Source organism: Molossus molossus, unplaced genomic scaffold (assembly GCF_014108415.1).
Source record: "Molossus molossus isolate mMolMol1 unplaced genomic scaffold, mMolMol1.p scaffold_m16_p_8, whole genome shotgun sequence".
In the NCBI taxonomy this organism is placed as follows: Eukaryota; Metazoa; Chordata; class Mammalia; order Chiroptera; family Molossidae; genus Molossus; species Molossus molossus.
Genome location: NW_023425402.1, coordinates 9,714,934 through 9,741,341, shown reverse-complemented (window position 1 = coordinate 9,741,341; position 26,408 = coordinate 9,714,934). Strand labels below are relative to the sequence as shown.

The window sequence follows — 26,408 nt, the reverse complement described above, 5'->3', positions numbered from 1 at the left end:
TGTGAATACTGTTTCCGAAATTATAATGTAAACACTGAATATTGATTCAACCAAAGTTACAATATAATCTAGATTGGGAGGATGGAAAAGGGTGCATGTGGAGAAGGGAGAACTAAATACTTGTAGATAAAGCCCAAAACTGAAAAATCAAGAAGTAGCATTAAAAACATGATAATTATAGGTATGAGATAAATCCTAAAAAACAGGTGAAAATGGTTGCCTCTGGGGAGGGGAAGAAATGGAGTATGTTTTATAATGAATTTTATAGGCTATTTGACTTTTTAAACTATATATGTATAAAAGTTTATTTTTAAAATGTAAAAGAAGAAAAAGAAATAGTTAAACCAGTTTTATTCATTCATTCATTCATTCATTCATTCATTCATTCATTCTCCTCACCTGAGGACATTTTCCATTTTTTGTTTGGATAGAGTGGGAGGGAGAGAGAGGAGGGGAGAGAGAGGGAGAGAAACATCGACATGAAAGGGACACATCGAGTGGTTGCCATCCGCACGACCCAACCAGGGCCGGGGACAGAATGCAACTGAGGTACGTGCCCTTAGCGGGAACCCAACCCCGGTCTCTCTGGACCACAGGCCAACACTCTAACCACTGAGCCAAACCCACCAGGGCAAGTCAGTTTTATTTTAAGGAGGAGCCCAAACACCACAGCAGTAGCAGTGATAATTAGTAATATTATAGAATCTTCTTGTTTATTAAAAAAATAAATCCTCTCTTACAGAGTACACATTTTACTTTATGTACATTCATCTCATATGTTTTTCTTTCTCTGAATTTCTGAAACAAAGTGTAAGGATTGACATTTTCTTTCTGATCACTGGTTTAGCACTAATGCTGTACCAGTAAAGTCTAGGTCATGAATGGTTGAACTCTCAAGAAGCTTTTGGCAGGGAAAAATAATCCTTACCAACTACTCCATCCCCCAACCTGTCTCCTAATTCAGAAACATGGATAGAGGACAGGCTTCAAAATTGAACCTCAGCAGTGCATAGGACTCCTAACACAGACGGTGCGAGTATGGGGAGGTGTCTTAAAATGAGTGGGCAAACTGTGAGGTTGGAATTGCCCCATGTCTGCTCAGCCTACTGTGAGCTGCAGACTCTGTAGACCACCAGACAGTGCCACTTGGAGCATCTTGCTATTTTCTGTTTTTCTTTTGTTAAAGTTCTAACACATTGACAAATTTTAGCAGCAAAATCCCTTATACCAGTAGTGCTGAAATCAGTAATCCTTCGTGCTGTTTGGAACCTGGAGGTCAGGCTTCTACAGTGAAACTAGTCATGCACTTCCAGCTTTCACAGTTCCTGAGATAGTACACTATGCATATCCATACAGTTTGGCGCCCAAGACCAAAATACTTCTCTTAATTTTTTTTATATTATTATTTCTGTTTACTTTGACTACTCTGCCTCTGATTTGTTGCCTTGTACATAGTTATACTGATGCTTGAATTATGTGCTAAGTAAATCTCTAGAGTTTTTGTTTTGTTTTTTCTGATCCATTCTGTAGGTGAAGGTCCAGAATTTCCCAAAGGCAAGGAAGGGTCCCTGAAATGTTTTGTGAGCATTGAAGCAGTCTAGGGATAGAAGGTGACAAGTGTGGGACTTGCATGGGTTGGGCTTGTTTTCCCCAAATATATTTTCGTTAGTTCTCTGAGGAGCTATCATTGCCCGCACCACAGGTTTCTTTACATTGTTTGCAAGGAATACAGAGGCTTTGAGGGATGGATGTTCTGTGGAGTTCTGAGGTCAGTCTCCAGCTCTATTGTATGAGTGTGTGGGTTGCCATGAAAGGAAATGCATGCTAAGGCTAGCACGTGGCATGTGTTCAGAAAGTAGTAGGGTTTGTTTTCATTTCAGCACTAGTTTCTCAGGGGTCTGGAGTGAAGATTTTTAATTTCCTTACTTCCTATGCTCTCTTTATTACTCTCTTGACTTTGGTACTCAGTTTTCACTTCTGTTATTCTGACTATCTTGGGCAATTCTTGTCTTATTTCTCAGAGTGTCAAATGTTCACATTCTTGGATTCTTAGATTTTTCTTCGAGAAGAGTCCATTTTTTTCTCCTTCAGTTTGCCTCTCTTCTCTATATAATCTTCCACTCTAAGAGGAAAAGAGAGGGGGACTCCTCCAGTCCTTAAAATTCTAAGTTACAATAAATGGCATACATGCACCATAATCTTAGGTTAAAATAAGAGAGAAACCTTCCTTACCCATCCGTTGCTAAAGCTGGCTTGCTACAGGTCATAGTCACCATACGATGACTTACAGATTCATGGGGAAACTAACAAATTTAATTTTCTTCTGCTTTTTCTCTAGTGTACAATCACATTAGACTCATGTGTCTACATCCGTGGAAATGCACAGCCTACTGGATAAACTGAGAAAGATAATGCAGACATTTTTAAGATAAAACTAGTGGAATTTTTTTCTCCCTCCCCTAGCATCTCAGGCTAGGGGAAAAGTTAATGAAAAAATGCAAATGTTGAACTTTTGGTAATTTAGTTCTATTTCTTAAAATATACTTTGTGTTGTTTTCAAATGTTTTATTGAGTAATAAAATTGGTTAACAGTATTCCCACATGGGGATTTGTTCATATTAGCACATAACAGAGACAGAAATGGGGTTGGTTTATTCATATTCACGCTCTCTGTTCCTTTCTCCCCAACCCTTACCTTTATTCCCCTGCTATTTTTCTGTCCTTCTCTCTGTCCCTCTCTCTACTATTCATTTTGCATTTTATATCTTCTACTTTCCATTTTGTCTCTTTATAATCCCTTGAAAATTACAATCTGAAAAAAGCAAAGATAAAAAGAAAACTAAACCATGAAATAAAGACATTTCTTCCCATGAAATTCAAATCAGTTCCTTTTTCCAGATCCCAAGAAGCATACCTACTTAATTAGCTTTTTGCCTATCTCCTCTTAAACATCTATAATAGGTGCTGTGTCTACACATCAGACTCATTTACACTGTATCCATGTTCTCAGGCAGTTATTTGTACCTTCCCATTTGACCCTTCTTTATTCCTGCAGAGAGAGGTTTCATAGCTGTTTATCTTTCTGATTTGGCAAGGTGGTTGATCTATAAAGTTCTGTGCTAAATAGATCACCTACCAACCAGTAGGTAATTATTTGATTTTTTAATTTGTTGTCTGTTGCCTGACTTGAAATGTAAATTTCATAGGGAGGAGATTTTCTCTGTATTGTTCAATCCCATATCCCAGCACCCAGCGACAGTAGCTGGCACAGTAAATGTTCATTCAGTTAATATTTGTTGGATCGCTCAGTGATCATTTGTGTGTGTGTGTGTGTTTCTCTTTTAGCCACGTTTGTTTTGTTTTGGTCTTTGAAGCAAGAGTAGTTTACAGGGAGGACTTTCAAAGTTCATGTTGCTAAATTCAGTGTTTTAAGGTTAGACTACCATGTGTGAAGAAGTAAGAAGCTCTTTTGTCTTTTCTCCTCACCACCACTACCAACGTGTTTTAAGTCTTCCCTTCTAAACTGCACCATAAACTTCTCTAAATGCAGGTTTATGTCCTGTCTTTTGGGTCCATTCCTCACAATGATTAGCACAATTTCTTACACCTTGTAGGAATTTGTTAAATATTGATTTAAAGCCTATTTACCCAATGTACCTAGAAGGTAAATATATAAGCAGAGAATTTGAATGAATTACATAAATTTTACATATTATATCATTTTCATATGATTTTTGAAATATTATAGTTAAGTCCTTTTGTGATATTAACTCCAAATATAATTTCATGAATTGAAGGCATATTTTTATGACAGGTTTTAGGTTCTGTGTATTTTGGGGTAAAAAAAAACAACCTGTTCAAAATTTGTTTCCCCCAAATAAAAAACAGCACTTAATTATTTATCTCTAAAGTGGAAATGACTATTTCGGAAACGCTGGGTTCTGATGTGTTAGTAATTATTTGTCCATCTTATCCCCTCTGCATACTTGATTCTGCAGAGCATCAGTTTTCTCTGAAACACAAGCTGATTTGTTTGATTTGTCCTTCAGGTTGAATAGTGGGGATGGTGGAGCAGGATTGCTCCCTCTGCAGGGCTAACGGTCCCGCAGCGTCGGGGCTGCTCCCCAAGACAGTAGCCTCTGCTGAGGCTAACTCTGGACACAGTGTTTAACCTTTCAATAATTCTTCCTCTCCCAAACAAGCAAGTGCTGCTGGGGCCTTTGCTGAAGTCAGAAGAAGAGAATCTATAGCTCCACAGATCAGCCAGAGGGAAGGTTTTCTAAGAGTAACAAATCTTTTCTGTTGCAACATGCTTTTTTCTAGAAGCTTTTTGTCATTCTGACAGTACACTGTTCTCCACTTGCTGCCTTAGCAACAAGACCTGAATTCACTTCTCCTCCAGTCTATGGTTTGATGATAAGAACACTAACATTATACCCAGAACTAGAAGACAATTTCATACTGGGGAAACCCGTAAACGTGACCTGTTTTTTGGGTTAGAGAATTATTTATGTGCATTTTTAGTATGTCCTTGAAAGGAAAGGTCAGATAGGGAATCTTAAAAAGGGTGAATCCAGACCCCACATGGTCCCAAGTCCTTAGTACATGTTGGAGCTAAAGTTTTTGTTACGTCACCACATCTGACCACAGCTAAGAACAGTTTTCCTCCCTTGAGTTCTCTGTGGCCACCTCAGAGAGAGCACCAAAATGTTAAGGATCCCTTCTTGTACACCATTCTTAGGCTAACTCGAGTTTTCTCAAGAGTCTTTGTTTAACCCAGGGATACGAAGTTCACTTTGAGAATAAAACTTTGTTTACCATAGAATAGAATTCTGATGGGTTTTTGCTTTAGTTGATCCCTTGAGAGCTCATTTAAATATTTCTTACTGAATTCAATTTTATCTTGTAGTAGAACCTGCTACAAGTAGGCTTGTGCTCCACCAGAACTAAAGACTAGAGAATAAATACCAAGCGTTTAAAGTAGAAATGTACAAGTTGCTGCTTGCTTTTATTTTCTTTAGTATGTTGAAGATGTAATGTGTGTGACTTAGAAATTAAATCTGGTAGCATCCAGACAAGAAATGATGGAACAGTAGGTCAAGAATAGGAATTTGTACCTTCCTCGAGTAGGCAGGGAGTGCAGTGAAGTCTCCAGAGCAAAGTTCCTATAGGTCACACTGTTAGGAATTCTATTTTCCTTAAATTTCTAGGGTTTGCACACACACACAGAACTCTTCTGGGTTGCTGGACCAGATATGGGCAAAAGATTCTTGTCTTGCCTCCTCATACATAGCTGAATCAGGTCAAGAGCACTTTAAATAGACTTTTCTAAAGACTAGGGCCTTAAAGCAGGAAATACCATGCAGCCAGGTCATCTTCCTCCTGTGGCCCGTGGTGCCTTTGCTGTGGTGCCCTCGGAGCAAGGACAGGCCCTGCTGTATTCTTCAAGTCTGCCCCTGGGCCCGCCTCCTGGTAGATGCACCACTTCAACATCCACAGCTGGTAATTCTCTCCCAGACAGCCAGTGTTCTTCAAGTTCAAACAAGGAATCTATACCCAATGATGTACTCTACATTTCTATTTAAAGATATCCTACTCTGCCAAGCACTGCATCGGACACTACATGCTTACCTCATTTAAATACCCTGTAAGGTCTGTGTTATTGACCTCATTTTACAGAGAAGGGAACTAAAGTTTAAAAAGGGTTAAAGTACCCATCCAGTGTGGTTCAGTGGTTGAGCATCGACCCATGCACCACGAGGTCACCAGTTTGGTTCCCGGTCAGGGCACATGCCCAGGCTGTGGGCCAAATGCCTAGTGAGGGGCATGCAGGAGGTGGTCAATCAGTGTTCTTTCTCATCAGTGTATCTCTCTCTCTCTCTCTCTCTTTTCCTCCCTTCCTTTCTCTCTAAAAATCAATAAAGAAAAAAAAGGGTTAAAATATTTCCCCCACAAAGTGACACAGCTAATTAAATAATGAGGCTAAGCTGTAAACCTGGTTCTTTTGGACTCTAAAGCACATTCTTCAAAACTCTGTAATACCTTTCAATTTTAGAGTGCTGTCTTTGGAGGTTCAAGAGTTCATTTTATTAAAGAACACAGAATGTTCTCACCCACATATTATAGCTCCTAGAAACTTCTGCATTGAAACATCCTCTTCCAAACCGTGTTCAGGATCCAGTCTTTGTCAGTAACTAGAAGACATCTAACATGGGGAAGGGAAGAGAATTTTGGAAACAGACTGTTCCACCAGGGCTCATGTGGACTGCATTCATCCTCACAAGAAATGGCCCATCTGTTGCATGTCTGCCTTCCTTAGCCCTGGTTAAGTTTTAATCACCTTCCAGCTGTCTGAGCTGCTGTGGAGGACCTCAGAGAGAACAGAGAGCTGTTACATTTTTCAGCAGCTCTCTCTCTGACACCGATGAAGTCACTAGCTGTCACTGCCCTGATTATCAGGTTGGGTCAGAGTCTGATTGTGCATTGGAGAGATTATGTTGAAAGGGAAAAAAAAAAATAATCTTAAACTTTGCCTCTTATTCAAAATCTTTGTGACAGAATAAAAAAAAAAAAAATGTAGTCATCTACTTCTCCTGTTTAGGTGGTATGACCCAGAGCAAGTTTTGCCCCCCCCCCCCCCCCAAAAAAGTAAAAAAGAGAGAAGACTCTCCCATCCCCATCCCTTGGATTTTCATATCTCAGGGAGTAATAACTTCCCTTCTGCCTTGGGGAGGCTCCATTGTGAGCCCCATTAAGGAAATCTGTGCTGCCTCCCTCTCCCTTGAGACACTGCTCATGGGTCACAGGTGCTCTACATCTGTGATGCAGAGCTCCAGGCTGCCCTACCAGTCACCGACGTCGGGATGGGTTAACGCCTATTTGCTGGCTCTAGATGAGATCTTATGTAAAGGGCAGAGTCCTATGCTCAACAGCTCCGAGCTGGGGAAAAGGAGCATGGTTTCTTGACTTTGTTACCATTTTTTTAATGTGTATGTGAATAGGGACTTCATGCCATTTTTGTAAATTATGCTATAATTTTTGGAGACTTAGAAAGTATTATAGAACTAAAATAATTAAACTTATTATGAGCATTACATATAACAGGCCAATCAAGAAGTGTAATATATAGTGGTGAACTGCTAATTTGACCTCAGGATTATGCAGCAGAGATAACATTATCTTCATTTATATAGAACTTTTTATCTGGAGGCATCTCTCAGTGCTTTTCCAACCCATACGTATTATCTTGTTTGTTATTGCAAACACTATCATTAAGGTTGTAAAATGTATTCCAGGACAGTTTTTATTTTCAGTTTCTTATAATTGGGGAACGAGGGAGGGGAAGGTTGCATATTTTCTCCATTTCCTGACAGGATAAAATTTGGGAAATAACTATTATCTAAACTTGGAGATCTTGGTTCCATATAACGTTGTAAAAACAAAGAAAGGGAGGGGGGATCATTACTGCATCCCCTAGTCAGCGGACTATTAACCTTAAGAACTGCCAGTGGGGAAAGGCCCTATTAGTCACTTCCTGGCTCCTCTGCCTTGCATGTATTAGGAGAGCTGTCTCTCTTTCTTAGAGACTCCACCTAGGGAATAGGAAAGTGATCTGATCAAATTCCACCAAACCACACTCCCTCCATTCCCGCCAAGGTTGCAGACAGCAGCACTCAGGCTGTGGTGACCATGAGCAGTTGAAAATGCTATGCTGGTTGAGGTTCTGTGGGTTTAAGGAAATGTATGAAATCAGATTCAGGCCAGGGTGTCAGCCTTAACACACCCCTTCCCTTCCAGAAAGCCCAGAGTGTCACCGCCAACAGTACAGAGCAACACAATCTGTTCTACGCAGACCATTTAGAATTTATTTTAAAAGAACCCCAGCTACCCACCCAAACCCAGTAAATTCAGCACCTTCTGTCTGCCCTCAGGGCTCAAGAGAACAGATCAGAGCCAACTTCCTGCTTCACCAGAGGGCTCTGGTGATGGACCAGTTGCCCTGACTCTCCACACAGGAAGAACAGGGTCTTCCTGCAGTGGGTGTGGGCACGCTGGACAGCCAGTCCAGGAGATGGCATTTTATATTGGTTATGAAGATGAGTGATCAGCTTGTGTCAAGGAGCAGATGGCTCAATGAGGTGCACAGGGAATGCTGAGAGATTCAGGCTTGAAGAAACAGGAGGGAAAATAGCCCATGATGTGAAATCCCCAAATGTAGTCTCCTTAATGTGAATGTTTTAAATCAGCATTTACGTTATATAGTTAACTTGGAGTGATGAGAAATGTAAGGAAATTACTGAATTAGGGAACAGTTATTAACTCAGAAGTAAAATTGTATCATCTAAGTCGAAGGTTGTTTTACACAGTGGAGAGAGGATATTGCTGAACCCTGGCTGGCCCAGTCTGTCATCTCCTAATTGAAATCTGTTCATTTAATATGCCCCGTCCTGCAGAGTGCGTGGTTCATAATTTGGGAGAGCATTATCAGTTAATCTAGTTGTTTTTCCTGGTTCTTCCTTTGAATTCCAGTAAGAAAGTGCACACTCCCTGTGGATTTGTGTGACACTCAGAAGAATGAGTTTGTTTGTTCATTAACCTGTGAACTGTCAGGTCCCTTTGGAGAGTGAAAGGAGCAAGTCACTCCAAGGTTAATGCTTGTTTGTTGGAGGTGAAGCCTCCAGGGCGATACAGAGGGGAACAGGCCAAGATGCTCAAGACCTGCCCTGGGAAACTGCACTGCGTGCAAATGCCAGACCCGTGTGGCCAGGGGAAGCTGCAGAGCAGGCTGGGCCACCTGCGCAGATCACTTCCTCTGGCCAGGAGAAGGCTTCCCAGCAGCCAGGTGGGGGGCTGGGGTAAGTATATAGGGTTAACTTCCTAATAACAACTTGGGAGCAATATTAAAATACAAGAAACTGTGAGTGGTTTCCAGTAGTTTCTGTGGATTTTTCTTTTAAACAAGAAAGCAATATTGATTTCATGCATTTGTCTCCAATGGATGAAATTTTTCATTGAGTTGGAAAGCATTTGATTTTGTGTGTTTGTGCACCTCTGCACAGACACATTCCTAACCACAAGGCAAAGATAGAAGCTGTTTATAGTTCTTCAGCGTAAATGTCTCGTGGAAGTATAATTGTTCTGACATTCAGGGTTTGAGCTGAACAGTACCTGATTTGATTTATAGGTAAAGCAAATCTAAGTTCTACTTAACTGTCTGGAAAGTGGTATCTTCCTAATTTTGTTGTAATTCTTCTAAGGCTCAGTTGGAGCTAGTCCTAAGGAGCAGGGTCAGGGTCTGAAGTCAAGTTCAGAGTCTCCTTTAGTCCATGTCCTGGTACACTGTATGTTTATGTAACATATCTTATGCTGTTGTTTTTGATTGGTTGTGATGGAAGCTCATTTACTTCAACAGATTTTCTTTTCTTTTTACCCCCCAGATATATTCGAATAGTTGGGACTCACAACACAGTGAACAAGATTTTTCACATTGTGGCTTTTGAATGTATGTTTACAAACCAAACCTTCACTCTCGAGAAGGGTCTGATAGGTAAGTATTACAGTTACATTTTGTGCGTCTACTTAGATATTTTGCCTTCAAGTATTTTGCTGTTCCCTTAACTCATCTCTTAATCAGCTTTGACTAAAAAATCTGGTTGATTTGAATGCCTTCTGGCTGAGTGACATGGGGGAGGGGGGGCTTACATTTTTAGAAGTAGTCAAAATAATAATTCCAGTAAACTTAAAAGAACATAAATATTTTATTAGTAGTTAAGAACTGAAAATATTCTAGTGATTCATTAAGATTTGCTATGTGGGGAATGCTTATGATGGTGGGGCAAAGCCTTCCACTCCGAAGGCTTTTCTGTGTTTAATGGTAGGTAAGATCAGGAAGTCTGTATAACATTGATCCAGCGCTCATTGATCTTGGGCTCTGCAGGTATTTTTGGCTCTGATTTGGTATGAATGTGTCTTCTTTTCATGGACACTTCAGTCCATATCTGCCCTGTTTAGCCACATTCACCTCAAGAAAATGCCTACATATAATTTGAAAAAGGCCAGAGTAACTGAACTGTCATTGTGAAAGTCAATTTCCTTGCGGGGAATACTTCCTGACTGCTCTCTCAGGAGGGTATTTTAATTTCGATGTCATTATTTATTTGGCTGCTTTCTGTCGTGTTCTGTGTTTGCTTCAGTTCCAGGCACTCTGCAGTCTGGCATTGTCTACAGTCCCTCCAGGTCTTGACATTCGAGGTGTCACGAGTGACGCTTCCTTTTGCTCCTTTTCCCATGCCCACAGGTGTTTACTCAGCTCTTGCAAGGATCCCAGTTTGATTGATTAATTTCTTAAATCCATGCCTGTACTGTTGTTTCTTTGAACACACACTCTGTGTGTTCAGATTGGGGAACAAAATGCCCCTGCTATGGTGTACCTAAAATGGAAATCTTTGCCCTCACAAAGGGACTCGTTTCTCCTCTCCTTCTCAAGTCCTGTCCATGCTGGGACACAGCGAGTAACAGATGTCCTAAAATCATGGTGATGACCAGAATGGGAAAGACAAGTGTAACTTGCACATGTTTTCTAATTCTTTGGTCATAAGTCTACATTTTCCTAACACCTGCTGGGCCCTAAATGCAATCCCTTACCTACAGAAATATAGGAGAGTAGTGTTAATAAAGCAGTGGGAGTGGAGATTATTCCAACATATGGAGAACTTTAGAGCCCAACTAAAATAAATACTGTGGTTTTAAATTTATTATGGATATGCTTTATAATATTAAATATAAATGTTAATCATTTTTGTGACTTTTAAGTAATCTGGAAGTCAACAGTGTTGAAGCATTATCTGATATTATCAAGGTTGTTAATGTTGTGGGCTGTGTGGAATATTGGTGATGGGGTTTGTGGGGAGGGCACAGGTCCTCCCAGGTTCTTTTATAGACTATAGACTTCAGTGTGTATGTGGCTCTGAGAGTCCTCACTGGGAAAAAGCTTAGAAACCAGACCACTTGATAACCGAGGTATTTGTCCACTCATCTCAGCCCAGTGCACTGCAGTTTTAAACATGCTAAATAGAAAGTGCCACCTACCTGAAAAGGGCCCTCATTTTTATTGGAGAAAGAAAAGGGTTGTGGACACGGTTATTTATCAAAGAAACAGGCCAATCTGGCATGAGAGGCCATTACAAGGAATGAAACTCAGAATGACTTTTAGTGAGGGGTGTGTGTTTTGTCCGCACTGAACTAGTCAGCATTGTCAGAAGCCATGATAGTCTCAGGCGTGTCAAGGACGAGAGAAGATTGCAGAGATGCAAGAAGTGTTTGTGGGGTTCGGTCAAACACTTTTAATTGAGCCCTTTCTGTGGTGCTCACAAATCTGACTGCAAAGAACACTGCAGTCATCTGCCTGTTGTCTTCCCTCAGCCAGATGGGAGCAGTGGTGCAGGTGGGCAGGTGGCCTGCGCTGGGATCCCTGCTGGTCCTCCTACCATCTCCCCAGCTTGCAGTTGCCCATGCTAGGCAGACAGGGAGGTGTGCGAGTCCCGAGGGAGTTCGTGTCCAACATGGCAGCTCTGCATAGTTTAAAGAGGTGTTTGAAATAGCAGTGGCTGACTCTACGGGTTGAGGATTTCACGCGCATTTTGGCTGCACACAGGTCTCAGCCAGCCACCCTACAGGGAGCTCCGAGAAAGGAGTTGTCCATGGTCCTCTAGTGGAGGCACAGTATATGTCAGAACCACCTGGAGTTACTTTTTCTTTTTATCCTCACCCGAGGACATTTTTCCACTTTTTGTTCAGGTAGAGTGGGAAGGAGAGAGAGAGAGAGAGAGAGAGAGAGAGAGAGAGAGAGAGAAACATCGACGTGAAAGGGGTACATTGAGTGACTGCCACCCGCACAACCAACCAGGGCCAGGGACAAACTGCAACCCAGGTATGTGCCCTTAGCGGGAACCGAACCCAGGTCTCTCTGGACCGCAGGTCAACGCTCTAACCGCCGAGCCAAACCAGCCAGGGCGAGTTACTTTTAAATTGTAGCTGCCAACTGACTGCTCCCTCCTACATTCTGTGAAATGTGCTCTCCTCCCTTGAGAACCACAGACATAAACTCCAGGTTTTCATGGGGAGAAAAAAAGAGTAAAACTAAAATAATGTCATCGTGAATAACTAAACAGGGTATCAAACCCTACTTTGATGTTTCAAGATTCAGAACTTTTTTCTTTCACAGTTCCTGATCTCTGTTTCATATTGTAGGCTACTCTCCTCATATGCCTTAAAATTACTTTTAAAATGTTTGTGTTGTTTTTTAAAATCAAATTTGAATGTTATTACTTAAAATGTATAATGATGCCAGGAAAAACATAACTAAAAATAAACTACATTAGCCCTGGCCAGTTTGGCTCAGCGGTTAGAGCGTAGGCCTGTGGTCTTGAGAGACCCGGGTTCAGTTCCCGCTAAGGGCATGTACCTTGGTTGCAGTTTGTCCCCGGCCCTGGTCGGTCGTGAGGGTGGCAGCCACTCGATGTGTTCCTTTCACATCGATGTTTCTCTCTCTCTCTCTCTCTCTGTTCCTCTCTCTCCCTCCCACTCTACCTGAACAAAAAATGGGAAAATGTCCTCGGGTGAGGATTAAAAATAAATAAATAAATAAATAAATAAACAAACAAACAAACAAACTACATTAGCTTTATAAGATTTCAGTCTTCTACCAAAGGGTTTCTGTCCCAGTTTTGTTGATGGCACATCATTCTTCATGCTGCTTCCCCTGTACAGATTCACAGGGAAGCTTGGGAACTGTGTGGTTTGTGTATCCATAGGGACTTTGAACACACTGACCAGTCTGAGCGCCAGGCTCTCCTCACAGCACGCTCCCACCTCGTCTGCTCCTTCATGTGGAGGCTGCTCTGGATCATGCTGGGAGGTACTCTCGCCTGGGAGAGTCTGCCTGTGATGACTGTCTTCTCTCCTTAGGAGGCATGTGTAGGATGCTCGAACCTGTCTTACCAGTGAGGCATGGCAGGAATAATTAGAATAGCTATGGCTGCTATTTTATAAGCATTCAACCTCCCCAAGTGTTTGCTTTGTCTTGGCACTTCGCTTTGTGATACACACATGGCATTTGCCAATCCTTCCACTTTTTCATAATCATTGCCAAAACTTCTTTGCATGAATCTCATATTTGAATTCACTTCTTTGACTACCCAATTAGTTCTTCAGATACAGAGACTGGTACCCACCACCCGGCTTAAAAAAACTATCAATTCACAGACAACTTTGTTGGATCTATGCACTGCCTGATTTCTTTTCTATCAGATTTTTCTGAAGCCAGTCCCAGACATTTTATTATCTTATCCATAAATATTTCAAAATTTATCTCTAAAAGTAAGGACTCCTTTTTTGTAGCTATAATTGTAATACTCCAAAATTGAAAAGTAGTTCTTTATGAGTATTTAATATTCAGTGTTCAAATGTCCCTAATTGAGTGAAAGTCTGGAGTGAGTCTATGTTTTTTACAGGTTGTTTAAATCAGAATTCAAATAAAGTCCATACTTTCAATAAATAGCTCTTATGACTCTCAAATCTCTTTAAATCTATAGGTTCACTTCTCTCTCTCTCTCTCTCTCTCTCTCTCTCTCTCTCTCTCTCTCATTACAATTTATTTGTTGACAAAACTAAGTTTTTATCTTGTAGAGTTTCTAACAGCCTGGATTTGGGTGAGTAAATCCCCATGGCAATATTTATTGTATTTCTTGTAACTTGGTAGAGGCTTAATCTGATTCAAGTTTTATTTTAATTTTTTATTTTTGTAAGAATGCCTATAAACGGTAATATATGTGTCTATCAAGAAACACAGAAAATCTTTGTCTCTTTTGGATATTCATTCACATCCATTCAAAATTGCAAAATGGTTACAACTAATTCTGTCATTCCTTCTTCATTAGTAACTAGAAAGGGAAAATGTTCTCAACAGTCATTTGATAATACTGAGATGTGATTTGCTCAGGAAGAGAAGGATAAATGTTATACTCTTTCTTCTTATTACCAGTTTTCAAAGTGATGAGGTGGTTACCTAGCATCCTCCAAAGTTGACCAGTGAGGTTTTTTGTGGGGTTTTTCTTTTGAAGGGGAGTACATATTATTTTGAATTTATAGGATTAAACAAATTGAATGTTTTTTTAATCATTTGCAGTCATTATTATTAATAATCAAATTGTCGTCATCTTTCAGATTAGCTCTTGAGTCTTTCTGACATGCCCTCAATAGTCCTTAGTAGTTCCTTAATATCTGGCAGGAGAGACTGTACCAGGTTCATCTTGTACGTTTTCTGTCCCTGATTGGAATCAGCCATTTCTGCAAGAGGCCCTGGTTCCTTTAAGTGGGAAATAACATTTGGAAACTTCAGTCTAAGAACTTGCTACTGGATTGGTCATTATTTCTAGGCCTTTTCAGTGGACAGAACTAGGAAATATATCCCTGGCCGGTTTGGCTCAGCGGTTAGAGCGTCGGCCTGCGGTCCTGAGAGACCCGGGTTCAGTTCCCGCTAAGGGCGCATACCTCGGTTGCAGTTTTTCCCCGGCCCTGGTCGGTTGTGCGGGTGGCAGCCACTCGATGTGTTCCTTTCACATCGATGTTTCTCTCTCTCTCTCTCTGTTCCTCTCTCTCCCTCCCACTCTACCTTAACAAAAAATGGGAAAATGTCCTCCGGTGAGGATAAAAAAAAAAAAAAAAAAGAACTAGGAAATATATACACATATTTATTTATTTATATGTAATATATTTAACAGGTAACATATATCATGAGCACATGCTGACACTTTTAATTAAAATTCAGTACACAAGTTTCTTATTTTACCTTTTGATCTTACATCTCCTATGTGCCATATTAAAAATCTTGGTTACCAGTGATACAGCACAATAATTCATTTGCTTTGTCCCCCGTACATACCAAATAGTCTCAGAATTACAGTACCAATACTACTATGGGCCGTATGATTACTGAAAATAGTTTAAGATTTTTGCAGTTACCTTTTGGACCTTGAGGGTATGTCCAGCTAGAGATGTATAATAAAATTACTGTGTTTTAAAGTCACTTAAAATAATTCTCTGTGTGATCCTGCCACTATTTCAGTATACAATTTGATTCATTTGTTTCGTTTCACTTTCTGTATTTAGTGATTGTATTCAAAATGCTTTTTGTCTTACAATTATGTAAAATATATACATGGTTTATACATCAAATTTACAAAAGAGCTGTATTTAGAGAAATCTAGCTTATAGTCCTCTCCCCTTTACACCTGTAGGTAATCTCTTTTTCCCTTTAGTTTTTTTAGGTTATCCTTTTATTTTTAAAAATGGAAAATAAGTAAATATAATTTATATTTTGTGTCCTCCCCAACTTTGGTAGCATTCTTATATGCTATACATACTTTCTTCACCTTGCTTTTTTGTACTTAACACTTATCCTAGAGCTAGCTGTATAGGAAGATATCATTCATTCCTTTTTATAGCTGCATGGCATTCATTAGTGTAGATGTGCTGTAGTTTGTTCAACCAGTTATCTGCCGCTGAACCATTTGGGTTGTTTCAGCTTTCTGCTCCTTACTGCACATTGTGCTGTTGCCTTGTGCGTAAGTCTTTTCCTGTTTTTGCTGATATACCTTTGTGATCCCAAGAAGAGGGTTACATGGTCAAAGGGTAAATGCACAGATCATTTTGCTAGATATTTTCAAATTTACCTCCATAAGGATTGTACCATTTTTAAATCCTCCTTGGCAATGTATGATAGTGGCTATTTCCGCACAGCCTTGCCAGTGGCACATTTGTCAAACCTCTGGGGTTTTTGCCAGTTTGATGGGTGAAAAATGGCATCTCAGTGAAGTTTTAATTGCATTTCTCTTATGAAAGAACTTGAGCATCTTTTCATATGTTTAAGGACGATTTGCATTCCTTTTTTCTTTTTTAAGTAGCTCTTCTTATGAGTCTTGTAGATGACTAGAGAATATGCTTTTAGTAAGAGTTGGGGGAGCAGTTAAGCTCTTGACACTGATATTCGACTCTGCTGTTTAACATTACATGAGTCTGGTTTCCCTTCTTAAGGTCATCTTGTTCTTCTGGAAAACATAAGCTCTCGTAAGTCCCTCTCCATCCTTATCCTTCTCTATAACTGCTTAAGAGATAGAAACTAGAGCATGGAGCTCTGGGCTCAAAATTCAAGGTTCTTGAACCCTTTCAGAGAACAAGAAGAAGTTTCCATTACCAGCATTAGGCTCTTAAGTGTTACATCTGTGTCTACCAGCACGCATCCATGAAGACTGGTGGCTTTTATGTTCTAGGTTCTTGTTCATAATTGATGTAGGGTAACCCAAATAGACAGCATAAGCACAGGAACTCTGAGTTGAAGCTCTGGGAACAGTCACCATGACTGCCACCATGGAACCACGCAGCCCATAGTCATCTGCCCCTGTGCCACCTGAGCAGATAGAAATGTTGTCTTCCCTCCTCCCACCTTCTGGTCTCTCCCCAGTTTCTTCTATTGGTAGGACTTCACTGAAAACCAAGCTGGCAAGCCGGGAAACTGTAGCTTTCAGAGCTTTAGCCTTCGAGAACAAGGAAGGGGTTGGAGCTGGAAGCAGACAGGCAACTGGTTGTAAAGGGATTCCAGACATCAGGAAACTTACCATCTGATTCAGAGGAGCTGGAGAAGCACTTTGGCAAAGTATAGAAATGTGTGGAGCAGAGAAGAGCTGACACAGGCACAAGCAGGTATGGAGAAAGGTTAAGTAGTTGGGCTGTGAAGGAACCCAACTTCCTGAAGATTGGTATTTTGAGCTGGGCCTTGAAGAAGTCAGTAAATAATACAGAGCATTACAAAAGTGCCAATTTACATAGCAACAAAAATGGGTGCCATTTGGTCCCCTGGGAAAAGCTGGAGGCAGGAAATAGTAGTACGTGTTCTATAGTCGCTACTGTCATCTAAAAGTATTTTAAAATTGTAAAATTAGAATTCTGTCAAGTTCCTAGGAAAGTAAACAGAGTTGGAAATCTGTTCTGTGAAGGACTTTTGAAATCTATGGAATTGGGGATGTGACTTTTATGCTTTGCAATTGTTTAAGAACTAAGTGTCCTCTGGAGCAGAAGCGATGCTGTGGGCATGCGGGAATTCACTAGAAGTTGAAGGGGTTAGAATGTGGCAAAGAAGCAATGTTGCTGGAGCAGCAAAGGGGCCCCAAAGACTTCTATGCAGATAGTTTCCTAAAATGGCACTATTGAGTCTAGACTAGCCTGAACCAAGAGGCTGTACTTTTCCCAGCCCATTTCTCTAACCAGATATTAAGGCTGGTTCTAATTGTCAGTGAAGCTTGACTTCTTTATCTACTGTAAATTACTTGGCATTAAGCAGACATTTATTAAGAAGCTGCCAAGTGTATCTTAGGCATTGGGGATAGAAAAATGCACAGGTAGTTTCTGCCTTGGAGAATCGTATGCGCTAATGGAGGAGAAAGACACTTAAACTGAAGGTGTCAACACAGCAAAATAAGTCATCTGTTGGAAGATTTTGGCAGATGCTCTAGGAACACTGGAACGGGGCACCTAAGCTGAGTTGGGGGATGGTATCATGATGGAGGTTATGAATAGGCCAGTCCTTAAAAAGAGCAGGAAGGTGAAGATTGGGGGAGTATCACACAAAATGGTCACCATGTGCAAAGATATACTTATCTCTGACTCACTCCAAAGCTAGTGCCCCTTCCAGTGGACAACCTTGCAAAAGGTGGAGTGTTGGAGTAGGAATTACAGTTATTTGTAGTCTCTCACTTCTTCCTCTGGAGAAAATTAAGCTTTATTTTCTCACAAGGTTTTAACAGTTTTACAAAAATTCAGGTAAAGTAAATACCCATAATAATGCATACAGAATATAACAGTTTGTTTGTTTGCCTGCTACCCTGAGGAGACCACAATCTCACACAAAAATGGGCTGCAGTTCCTATGTGGGGAAGAGATGGGGGATGATTAGAAAGGACTTCCCTGTCATCATTTAGGATTCTTGGTTTAGTGTGGGCCTTTGTGTACATTTAAGTTTCATTATCCTTTATACCTGTTTTTTGTTTTTTATTTGTTTGAGAATAAAGGCTGCCCAAAAGATTTTATTACTCTTATTTTACAAAATTTACTTATACATTTTACAGAATTAAATGTTTTGGACGCTACTTATATATCTCCTTGTTATAGCAGGGATATGTGTGGGGTGAGTGTGTGTTTGTGTGTGTCCAGGTAAATATAAATGTACACAATTTGTTTTCAGTTACAGTTGCCATTCATTATTTATATTAGTTTTAGGTGTATAGTGTACAGTACAGTGTAGTTAGACATTTATATAAGGAGTCTAGGATCCACCTGGTTATTACTATAATAGTTATTACAATATTATTGACTGTACTCCCTATGCTGTACTTTACATCCCCATGACTATTTTATAACTATTTGTGTTTCTAAATCCCTTCACCTTTGTCACCCAGCCCCTCCAACCCTTTTCCATCTGGTAACCATCAGTTTGTTCTCTGTACTTGAGTCTGTTTCTGTTTTGTTTGTTTATTTTTTGAGATTCCACATATAAATGAAATTATATGGTATTTGTCTTTCTACATCTGACTTCTTTCACTTAGTATAATACCCTCTAGCTCCTTCCACGTTGTCACAAATGGTAAGATTTCATTCCTTTTTGTGGCTGAGTAATATTCCACTGGATATATGTATCACATCTTCTTTCTTCATTAGTCTGTTGATGAGCATTTAAGTTATTTCCGTATCTTGACTATTGTAAATAATGCTGCAGTTAACATAGTGGTACACATAGCTTTTTGTATTACTGTTTTAAATTTCTTTGAATGCATAACCAGAAGTGGAATTAACACAGTTTTCTTTTACTTTTATTTTTTTAATTAATTAATTTATTTTTGTTACAGATGTTTCTCCTTTTTTCCCCACTGATTCCCCCCTCCTTCTCCCTCCCTGCCCTGTCGCCAGCTTTGTTGTCCATGTCCATTGTTCATTCACACATGCATATAAGATCTGTGGTTTATCCCTCCCTCACCACCCCCTCTTCTGGGGATTGTCAGTCTGTATCACACTTCCACGTCTCTGGGACTACCCCATTCCTCAGACTGTTATGTTCATTATATTCCACAAATAAGTGAGATCATATGATACTTGTCTTTCTCTGTTTGGCTTGCTTCGCTTAGGATGGTACTTTCCAGGTCTCTCCATGTCGTCTCAAAGGATAAGAGATCTTTCTCTCTTACAGCTGCACAGTACTCCATTGTGTATATGTACCACAGCTTTTTTATCCATTCGTCTACTGATGGACATTTGGGCTGTTTCCAGATCTTAACTATTGTAAATACTGCTGCTGGGGGTACATATATTCTTTCTGATTGGTGTTTCAGGCATCCTAGTGTATATTCCTAGAAGTGGGATCACTGGGTCAAATAGAAGTTCAATTTTTAATTTTTTGAGGTAACACCATATTGTTTTCCATAGTGACTGCACCAGTCTGCATTCCCACCAGCAGTATGCTAGAGTCCCCTTTTCTCCACACCCTTGCCAACACTTGTTTGATGATTTGTTGATGATGGCCATTCTGACAGGTGTGAGGTGATACCTCATTGTTATTTTAATTTGCATCTCTCTGATGATTAGTGATGTTGAGCATTTCTTCATATGTCTCTTAGCCATTTGCATGTCCTGTTTGGAGAGATGTCTATTTAGTTCCTCTGCTCAGTTTTTTAATTGGGTTCTATGTCTTCCTTTTGTTGAGTTGTATGAGTACTCTCTATATATTGGAAATTAACCCCTTATCTGATATATCATTGGCAGTTATGCTCTCCCATACAGTGGGTTGCCTTTCCATTTTGATGACTGTATCTTTTGCTGTGCAGAAGCTTTTGAGTTTGATGTAGTCCTATGTGTTCATTTTCTCCTTTGTTTCTGTTGCCTTAGGTGATGTATCAGTGAAAATTATGCTGCGTATGATGTCTGAAATTTTGTTGCCTACATTTTCTTCTAGGATTTTTATGGATTCATGAGTCACATTTAAGTCTTTTATCCATTTTGAGTTTATTCTTGTGTAGGGTGTAAGTTGATGGTCTGGTTTCTTTTTTTTTTTTTTTTTTTTGCATGTAGCTGTCCAATTTTCCCAGCACCATTTATTAAAGAGGCTCTCTCTACTCCACTGTATGCTCTTGCCACCTTTGTCAAATATTAATTGACCATATTGCCTTGGGTCCATTTCTGGGTTCTGGGTTCTGTTCCAGTGGCCTATATGCCTGTTCTTGTGCCAGTGGCTTTGGAGCATAACCTGAAATTGGGTAATGTGATCCCTCCTACTTTGTCCTTCTTTTTCAAGATTGCTGTGGCTATTCGGGGTCTTTTTTGGCTCCATATGAACTTTTGAAGTATTTGTTCTAGTTCTGTGAAGTATGTCATTGGTATTTTTTTTTTTTTTTTTTTTTTTTTTAATCCTCATCCGAGGACATTTTTCCATTTTTTGCACAGACAGAGTGGGAGGGAGAGAGAGGAAGAGAGAGAGAGAGGGAAACATCGATGTGAAAGGGACACATCGAGTGGCCGCCACCCGCACGACCAACCAGGGCCGGGGACAAACTGCAACCGAGGCACATGCCCTTAGCGGGAACCGAACCCGGGTCTCTACGGACCGCAGGCGGACGCTCTAACCGCTGAGCCAAACCGGCCAGGGCTGTCATTGGTATTTTGATGGGGATTGCATTGAATCTATAGATTGCTTTGGGTAGTATGGACATTTTAATGATGTTAATTCTTCCCAACCATGAACAAGGTATGTGCTTCCACTTTTTTATATCTTCCTCTATTTCTTTTTTCAATGACCTGTAGTTTTCTGCAAATAGGTCCTTTATTTTTTTGGTTAAGTTTATTCCTAGGTATCTTAATTTTTTTGCCACAGTGGTAAATGGGATTGTTTTCTTAGTTTCTCTATCTGTGAGTTCATCATTGGTTTATAAGAATGCCATTGATTTCTTGATGTTTTGTATCTGGCTACTTTGCCAAGTTCATTTATTAAGTCTAGTAAATTTTTGATGGAGTCTTTAGAGTTTTCTACATATATTATCATGTCATCTGCAAATATTAACAGTTTCACTTCCTCCTTTCCAATTTGGATTGGTTTTATTTTTTCTTCCTGTCTGATTGCTGTGGCTAAGACTTCCAGTACTATGTTAAATAAGAGTGGCAAAAGTGGGCATCCTTGTCTTGTTCCTGTTCTTAAAGGAAATGCTTTTAATTTTTGCCCATTGAGTATGATGTTGGCTGTAGGTCTTTCAAATATGGCCTTTATTATATCGAGATATGATCGCTCTATTCCCACATTGCTGAGTGTTTTTATCAGAAATGGATGCTGGATTTTCGAAGGTTTTTCGGCATCTATTGATATGATCATGTGGTTTTTATTCTTTATTTATTTTATGTGGTGTATCACATTTATTTATGTGGTGTATCACATTTATTGATCACATTTATTGATATTGTACCAGCCTTGCATCCCTGGGATGAATCCCACTTGGTCATAGTGAATAATTTTTTTTGATGTATTGCTGGATCCAATTTGCTAGTATTTTGTTCAGGATTTTGGCGTCTATGTTCATCAGGGATATTGGCCTGTAGTTTTTTTTCTTTGTAATGTCTTTTTCTGGTTTTGGAATTAGAATTATGCTGGACTCATAAAATAAGTTTGAAGTCTTCCTTCTTCTTCAATTTTCTGAAATAGTTTGAGGAGAATGGGGTGTTAGTTCTTTTTTTGAATGTTTGGTAAAACTCCCGTGAAACCATCCGGGTCTGGGCTTTTGTTTGCTGGGAGAGTCTTGATTACTTCTTCAAATTCCTTAGTTGTTATTGGCCTGTTCAAGTTTTCGATCTCTTCCCGGTCGTTTTGGGAGACTATGTGTTTCTAGAAATTTGTCCATTTTGCTTAGATTGTCGAATTTGTTGCCATATAATTGTTCATAGTAGCTGTTAACGATCTTTTGTATTTCTGTGGTGTCAGCTGTTACTTCTCCTCTTTCATTTCTGATTTTGTATTTGGGTTCTCTCTCTTTGTTTCTTGGTGAGTCTAACTAAGGGTTCATCAATCTTGTTTATCTTTTCGAAAAACCAGCTCTTTGTTTCATTGATCCTTTGATTTTTTTTTTTTTTTTTTTTTTTGGACTCTATGTCATTTATTTCTGCTCTGATCTTTACTATTTCCTTCCTTCTACTTGCTCTGGGGTTTTCTTTTTATTTGCTTTCTAATTCTTTAAGTTGTGAGGTTAGATAGTCTATTAGAGATTTTTCTTGAGGTAGTCCTGTAGTGCTATGAACTTCCCTCTCAGAACTGCTTTCACTACATCCCATAGATTTTGTGTTGTTGTGTGTTCATTTTCATTGGTTTCCAGGAAGTTTTTAATTTCTTCCTTGATCTCCTCAGTAACCCATTCATAGTTTAATAACATGCTATTTAGCCTCCATGCGTTCAAATGTCTTTGCATGTTCTTCTTGCAATTGATTTCTAGTTGCATGCCATTATGATCTGAGAAGATGCTTGATATGATTTCAATCTTCTTGAACTTGTAGAGATTTAGATTATGTCCTGACTTGTGGTCTATCTTTGAGAATGTCCCATATACACTTGAGAAGAATATGAATTCTGTAGTTTTGGGGTGTAATTCTCTGTAGATATCTATTAAATCCATTTGGTCTAGTGCTTCATTTAGAGTCTCTGTGTCCTTGCTAATTTTCTGTCTAGAGGATCTATCCAGTGAGGTCAGTAGGGTGTTAAAGTCCCCTGCTATGATTGTATTGCTATCAATTTCTCCTTTGAAGTCTTCCAGAAGATTTTAAATATATTTTGGTGCTCCTATATTGGCTGCATGTATGTTTATCAAGGTTATATCTTTCTGTTGGATAAATCCTTTAAATATTATGTAGTGGCCTTCTTTGTCTCTGGTTATGGAATTTTGAAATCTATTTTATCAGATATGAGTATTGCTACCCCAGCTTTTTTTTCCTTTCTGTTTGCTTGGCAGATTGTTTTCCATCCCTTTACTTTCAACCTATGTGAGTCTTTTGTTGTGAGGTGGGTCTCTTGTTAACAACATATATATGAGTCATGCTTTCTTATCCAGTCAGCTACTCTGTGTCTTTTTATGGGAGCATTCAATCCATTTACATTTAAGGTGATTATTTATATGTACTTATTCTTGCCTATTTGTGTAGTGTGGTTATATTTTTCTTCCTATTTCTCCTGCTAATTACAACAGTCCTTTTAACATTTCTTGCAGTGCTGGTTTAGTGTTAATGTATTCCCTTAGCCTTTTTTTGTCTGGGAAGCTCTTTATTTGACCTTCTATTTTTTTTTTATTTTTTTATTTTTTTGTTCAGGTAGAACGGGAGAGAGAGAGAGAGAGAAACATCGATGTGAAAGGGACACATCGAGTGGCTGCCACCCGCACGACCGACCAGGGCCGGGGACAAACTGCAACCGAGGTACACGCCCTTAGCGGGAACCGAACCAGGGTCTCTCAGGACCGCAGGCTGACGCTCTAACCGCTGAGCCAAACCGGCCAGGGCTGACCTTCTATTTTGAATGATAGCCTTGCTGGGGGGTAGAGTGGTCTTGGATTCAGATCCTTGTTTTTCATGACCTTGATTACTTCGTGCCAATCCCTTCTGGCCTGTAGTGTTTCTGTTGAGAAGTCAGCTCAGAGCCTTATGGGGGATCCTTTGTAGGTAACCTGTTGCTTATCTCTTGCTGCTTTTAGGATTCTCTCTTTGTCTTTAATTTTTGGCATTTTGATTACTATGTGTCTTAGTGTGGGCCTGTTTGGGTTCTTTTTACTTGGGGCTCTCTGTGCTTCTTGAACTTGAATGCCTTCTTCCTCTACCAAATTAGGGAAGTTTTCTGTCACTGTTTCAAATATATTCTCTAACCCTTGCTCATTTTCTTCTTCTTCGGGGACTCCTATGATGTGAATATTAGTACGTTTCCAGTTGTCCCACCGTTTTCTTAAGCTGTCTTTCTGTTTTTTAATAGTTTTTTTCCTTTTGGTTTTCTGATTGGTTGATTTTTTTTTACCCTGTCTTCTAATTCACTGATCTGGTCCTCAGCCTCCTCTTCTCTGCTGTTTAGACCTTCCAATGTGTTCTTTATTTCTGATATGTTATTCTTCATTTCTTCTTGGTGGATTTTAATTTCCAACTGGTTGATTTTCAACATTTCAATGTCTTTACTCACGGTGCTGATGTCCTTAAACATGCTGTTGAGCTTTCCCAAGATAATGGCTCTGAATTTTAGTTCTGTTAACTTGCTTAACTGCACCTCATTTATCTCATCTTCGGTAGAGGTCTCTTGTTCTTTCATTTGGCTTTTGTTTCTGTGTTTTACCATTTTGGCTATCACAGTGGGCTTTGAAGCCTGCCAAATTTTTCCTGTGGGTGTTGGTGTTCTGCTGTTTGTGGCTCCCTCTCCTGGGTTTGGATGAGGGAGGGTGGACCCACATTAAACACCACTGTCAAGTCTTACTTTCTCCATTAGAGTACTAGCCCAGGAATGGCACAGTTATCCTCTAGGTTTTTGTCTGGGGGTTATCAGTAGGGGTTACTTGAAGAGCTTTGACTTCTCAGTTGAATGAAAAACTCCCTCAGGTGTTCAGCATAAGGGGATTTCCCGAGGGTGGGGCAGATGCTGGTTGTTAATGGGCCTCAATTTGCATTTCAATGGCCACCGGTTGGGGTTGAATCTCGAGGAAGGGGCCCACTGCCTCTCCCCAGACCCCCGGGGAAGGAGTAAGATGACCACTGTCTTGCGTGGCCGCAACTCGGCAAAAGCTCTGAGCGCCCTCTAAATCCCAAGTGTCCCCACACAGTTCCAGTCCAGTCTGCCTTTCCTCTGTTGGAGCCCAAGGTGAGTGGCTGTGGCTGTTTTAGCGTCTGTCCCGGCTCTGCGCTGTGGAGCTGCTTGGGAGTTTAACCTGAGGCCGCTGCTCACAGCTAAGGTCGCTGCTGTCTGTGGGCTCCCAGCACCTCTCTCTTGCCTCCACAATCCCATCAGGATCTAGTCAGTGTCCCTGGTTATATGGTCCTCCAAGCTGCTTTTCTGTTGCTTTTTCCTGACAATTTGTCTTTATTTTTATTGTAATTCCAGTTTGGTCCTGGGAGATGGTCTGTGTAGCTTCCATTCTCTCTGCCATTTTAAATCGCCTCTTTTTACTTTTAAAGACTTTAATTTTTTTTCTTTATTCATTTTGAGAGAGAGAGGAAGGGAGAGGTAGAGAGACATAGATACATCAATGAGAGAGAATATCGATTTGGCCCACAACCTGGGCATGTGCCCTAACCAGGAATCGAACCAGTGACCTTTTGGTGCATAGGTCGACGCTCAAACACTGAGCCACACCAGCCAGGCAATACAGTTATTTTTAAATGTGACATCTTGGAATATATGTCCAACATTATGTAACAATATCACTTTTTTACAAACCATGGTTCTTTCTCAAACTGGCATTCTGCATTACCAGGTTATTAATGGGCAAGGTGTATCTCTTGCAGTGACTATGAAAACTATTCTAGTGGCCACTAACTCAACACCTCAATCCTCCATTCCAAAACCTGGTAGATACTTTTTTTTTTTTTATCCTCACCTGAGGACATTTTTTCATTTTTTGTTCAGATAGAGTGGGAGGGAGAGAGAGGAAGAGAGAGAGAAACATCGACGTGAAAGGGACACATCGAGTGGCTGCCACCTGCATGACCCAACCAGGGCCAGGGACAAACTGCAACTGAGGTATGTGCCCTTAGGGGGAACCAAACCCGAGTCTCTCTGGACCGCAGGCTGATGCTCTAACCGTTCAGCCAAACCGGCCATGGCTGATAGATACTTTTTAAATTTAATATTTTAAGTATTACAAATATATATTCTTATTTTCCCTTTTTTTATTAAAAATATAGCACATATTCATATATATCTTTTTCAATTAACTGTATTTCTACCGATACATACAGAGCTTTTTCACATTTGTTCAATAGTCCATTGAATAGAGGTGTTATAATTTATTTAACCAGCCCCCTTTGACAGACATGTATGTGTTTCCAGTCTTCTACAATAACAATTCTGTTATGACCATTTTATAAATAGTGAGTTTAATCAGAAGTGGTTCCAGTAAAACCTAAAACAAGAAAATACCCATTGTAACTCCAAAGACCAGCTACATAATTTGCAAGGCATAGTGCATAATGAAAGTGTGGGACACCACCTTGCTCAACGAACAGGAAAAAAGGTACAGTGAAAAGTAGTTAAGAACTCTAAGGATCATAGCCAGATACAATCATATATAGAAAAATCCGTGGTTTTC

The 26,408-nt window shown here is 40.0% G+C and overlaps 1 protein-coding gene across 2 annotated transcripts in view; it reads left to right on the top strand.

The window, feature by feature from the left end:
* The window catches only part of BTBD9 (BTB domain containing 9), a 446,601-nt gene that overhangs the window by 274,696 nt on the left and 145,497 nt on the right, over window positions 1-26,408 (top strand). For both annotated transcript variants that reach the window (XM_036249375.1, XM_036249376.1), the window contains exon 7: window positions 9,438-9,547. In XM_036249375.1, coding sequence (XP_036105268.1) covers window positions 9,438-9,547 — 110 coding nt within the window. The remainder of the gene's footprint in view (window positions 1-9,437; window positions 9,548-26,408) is intronic.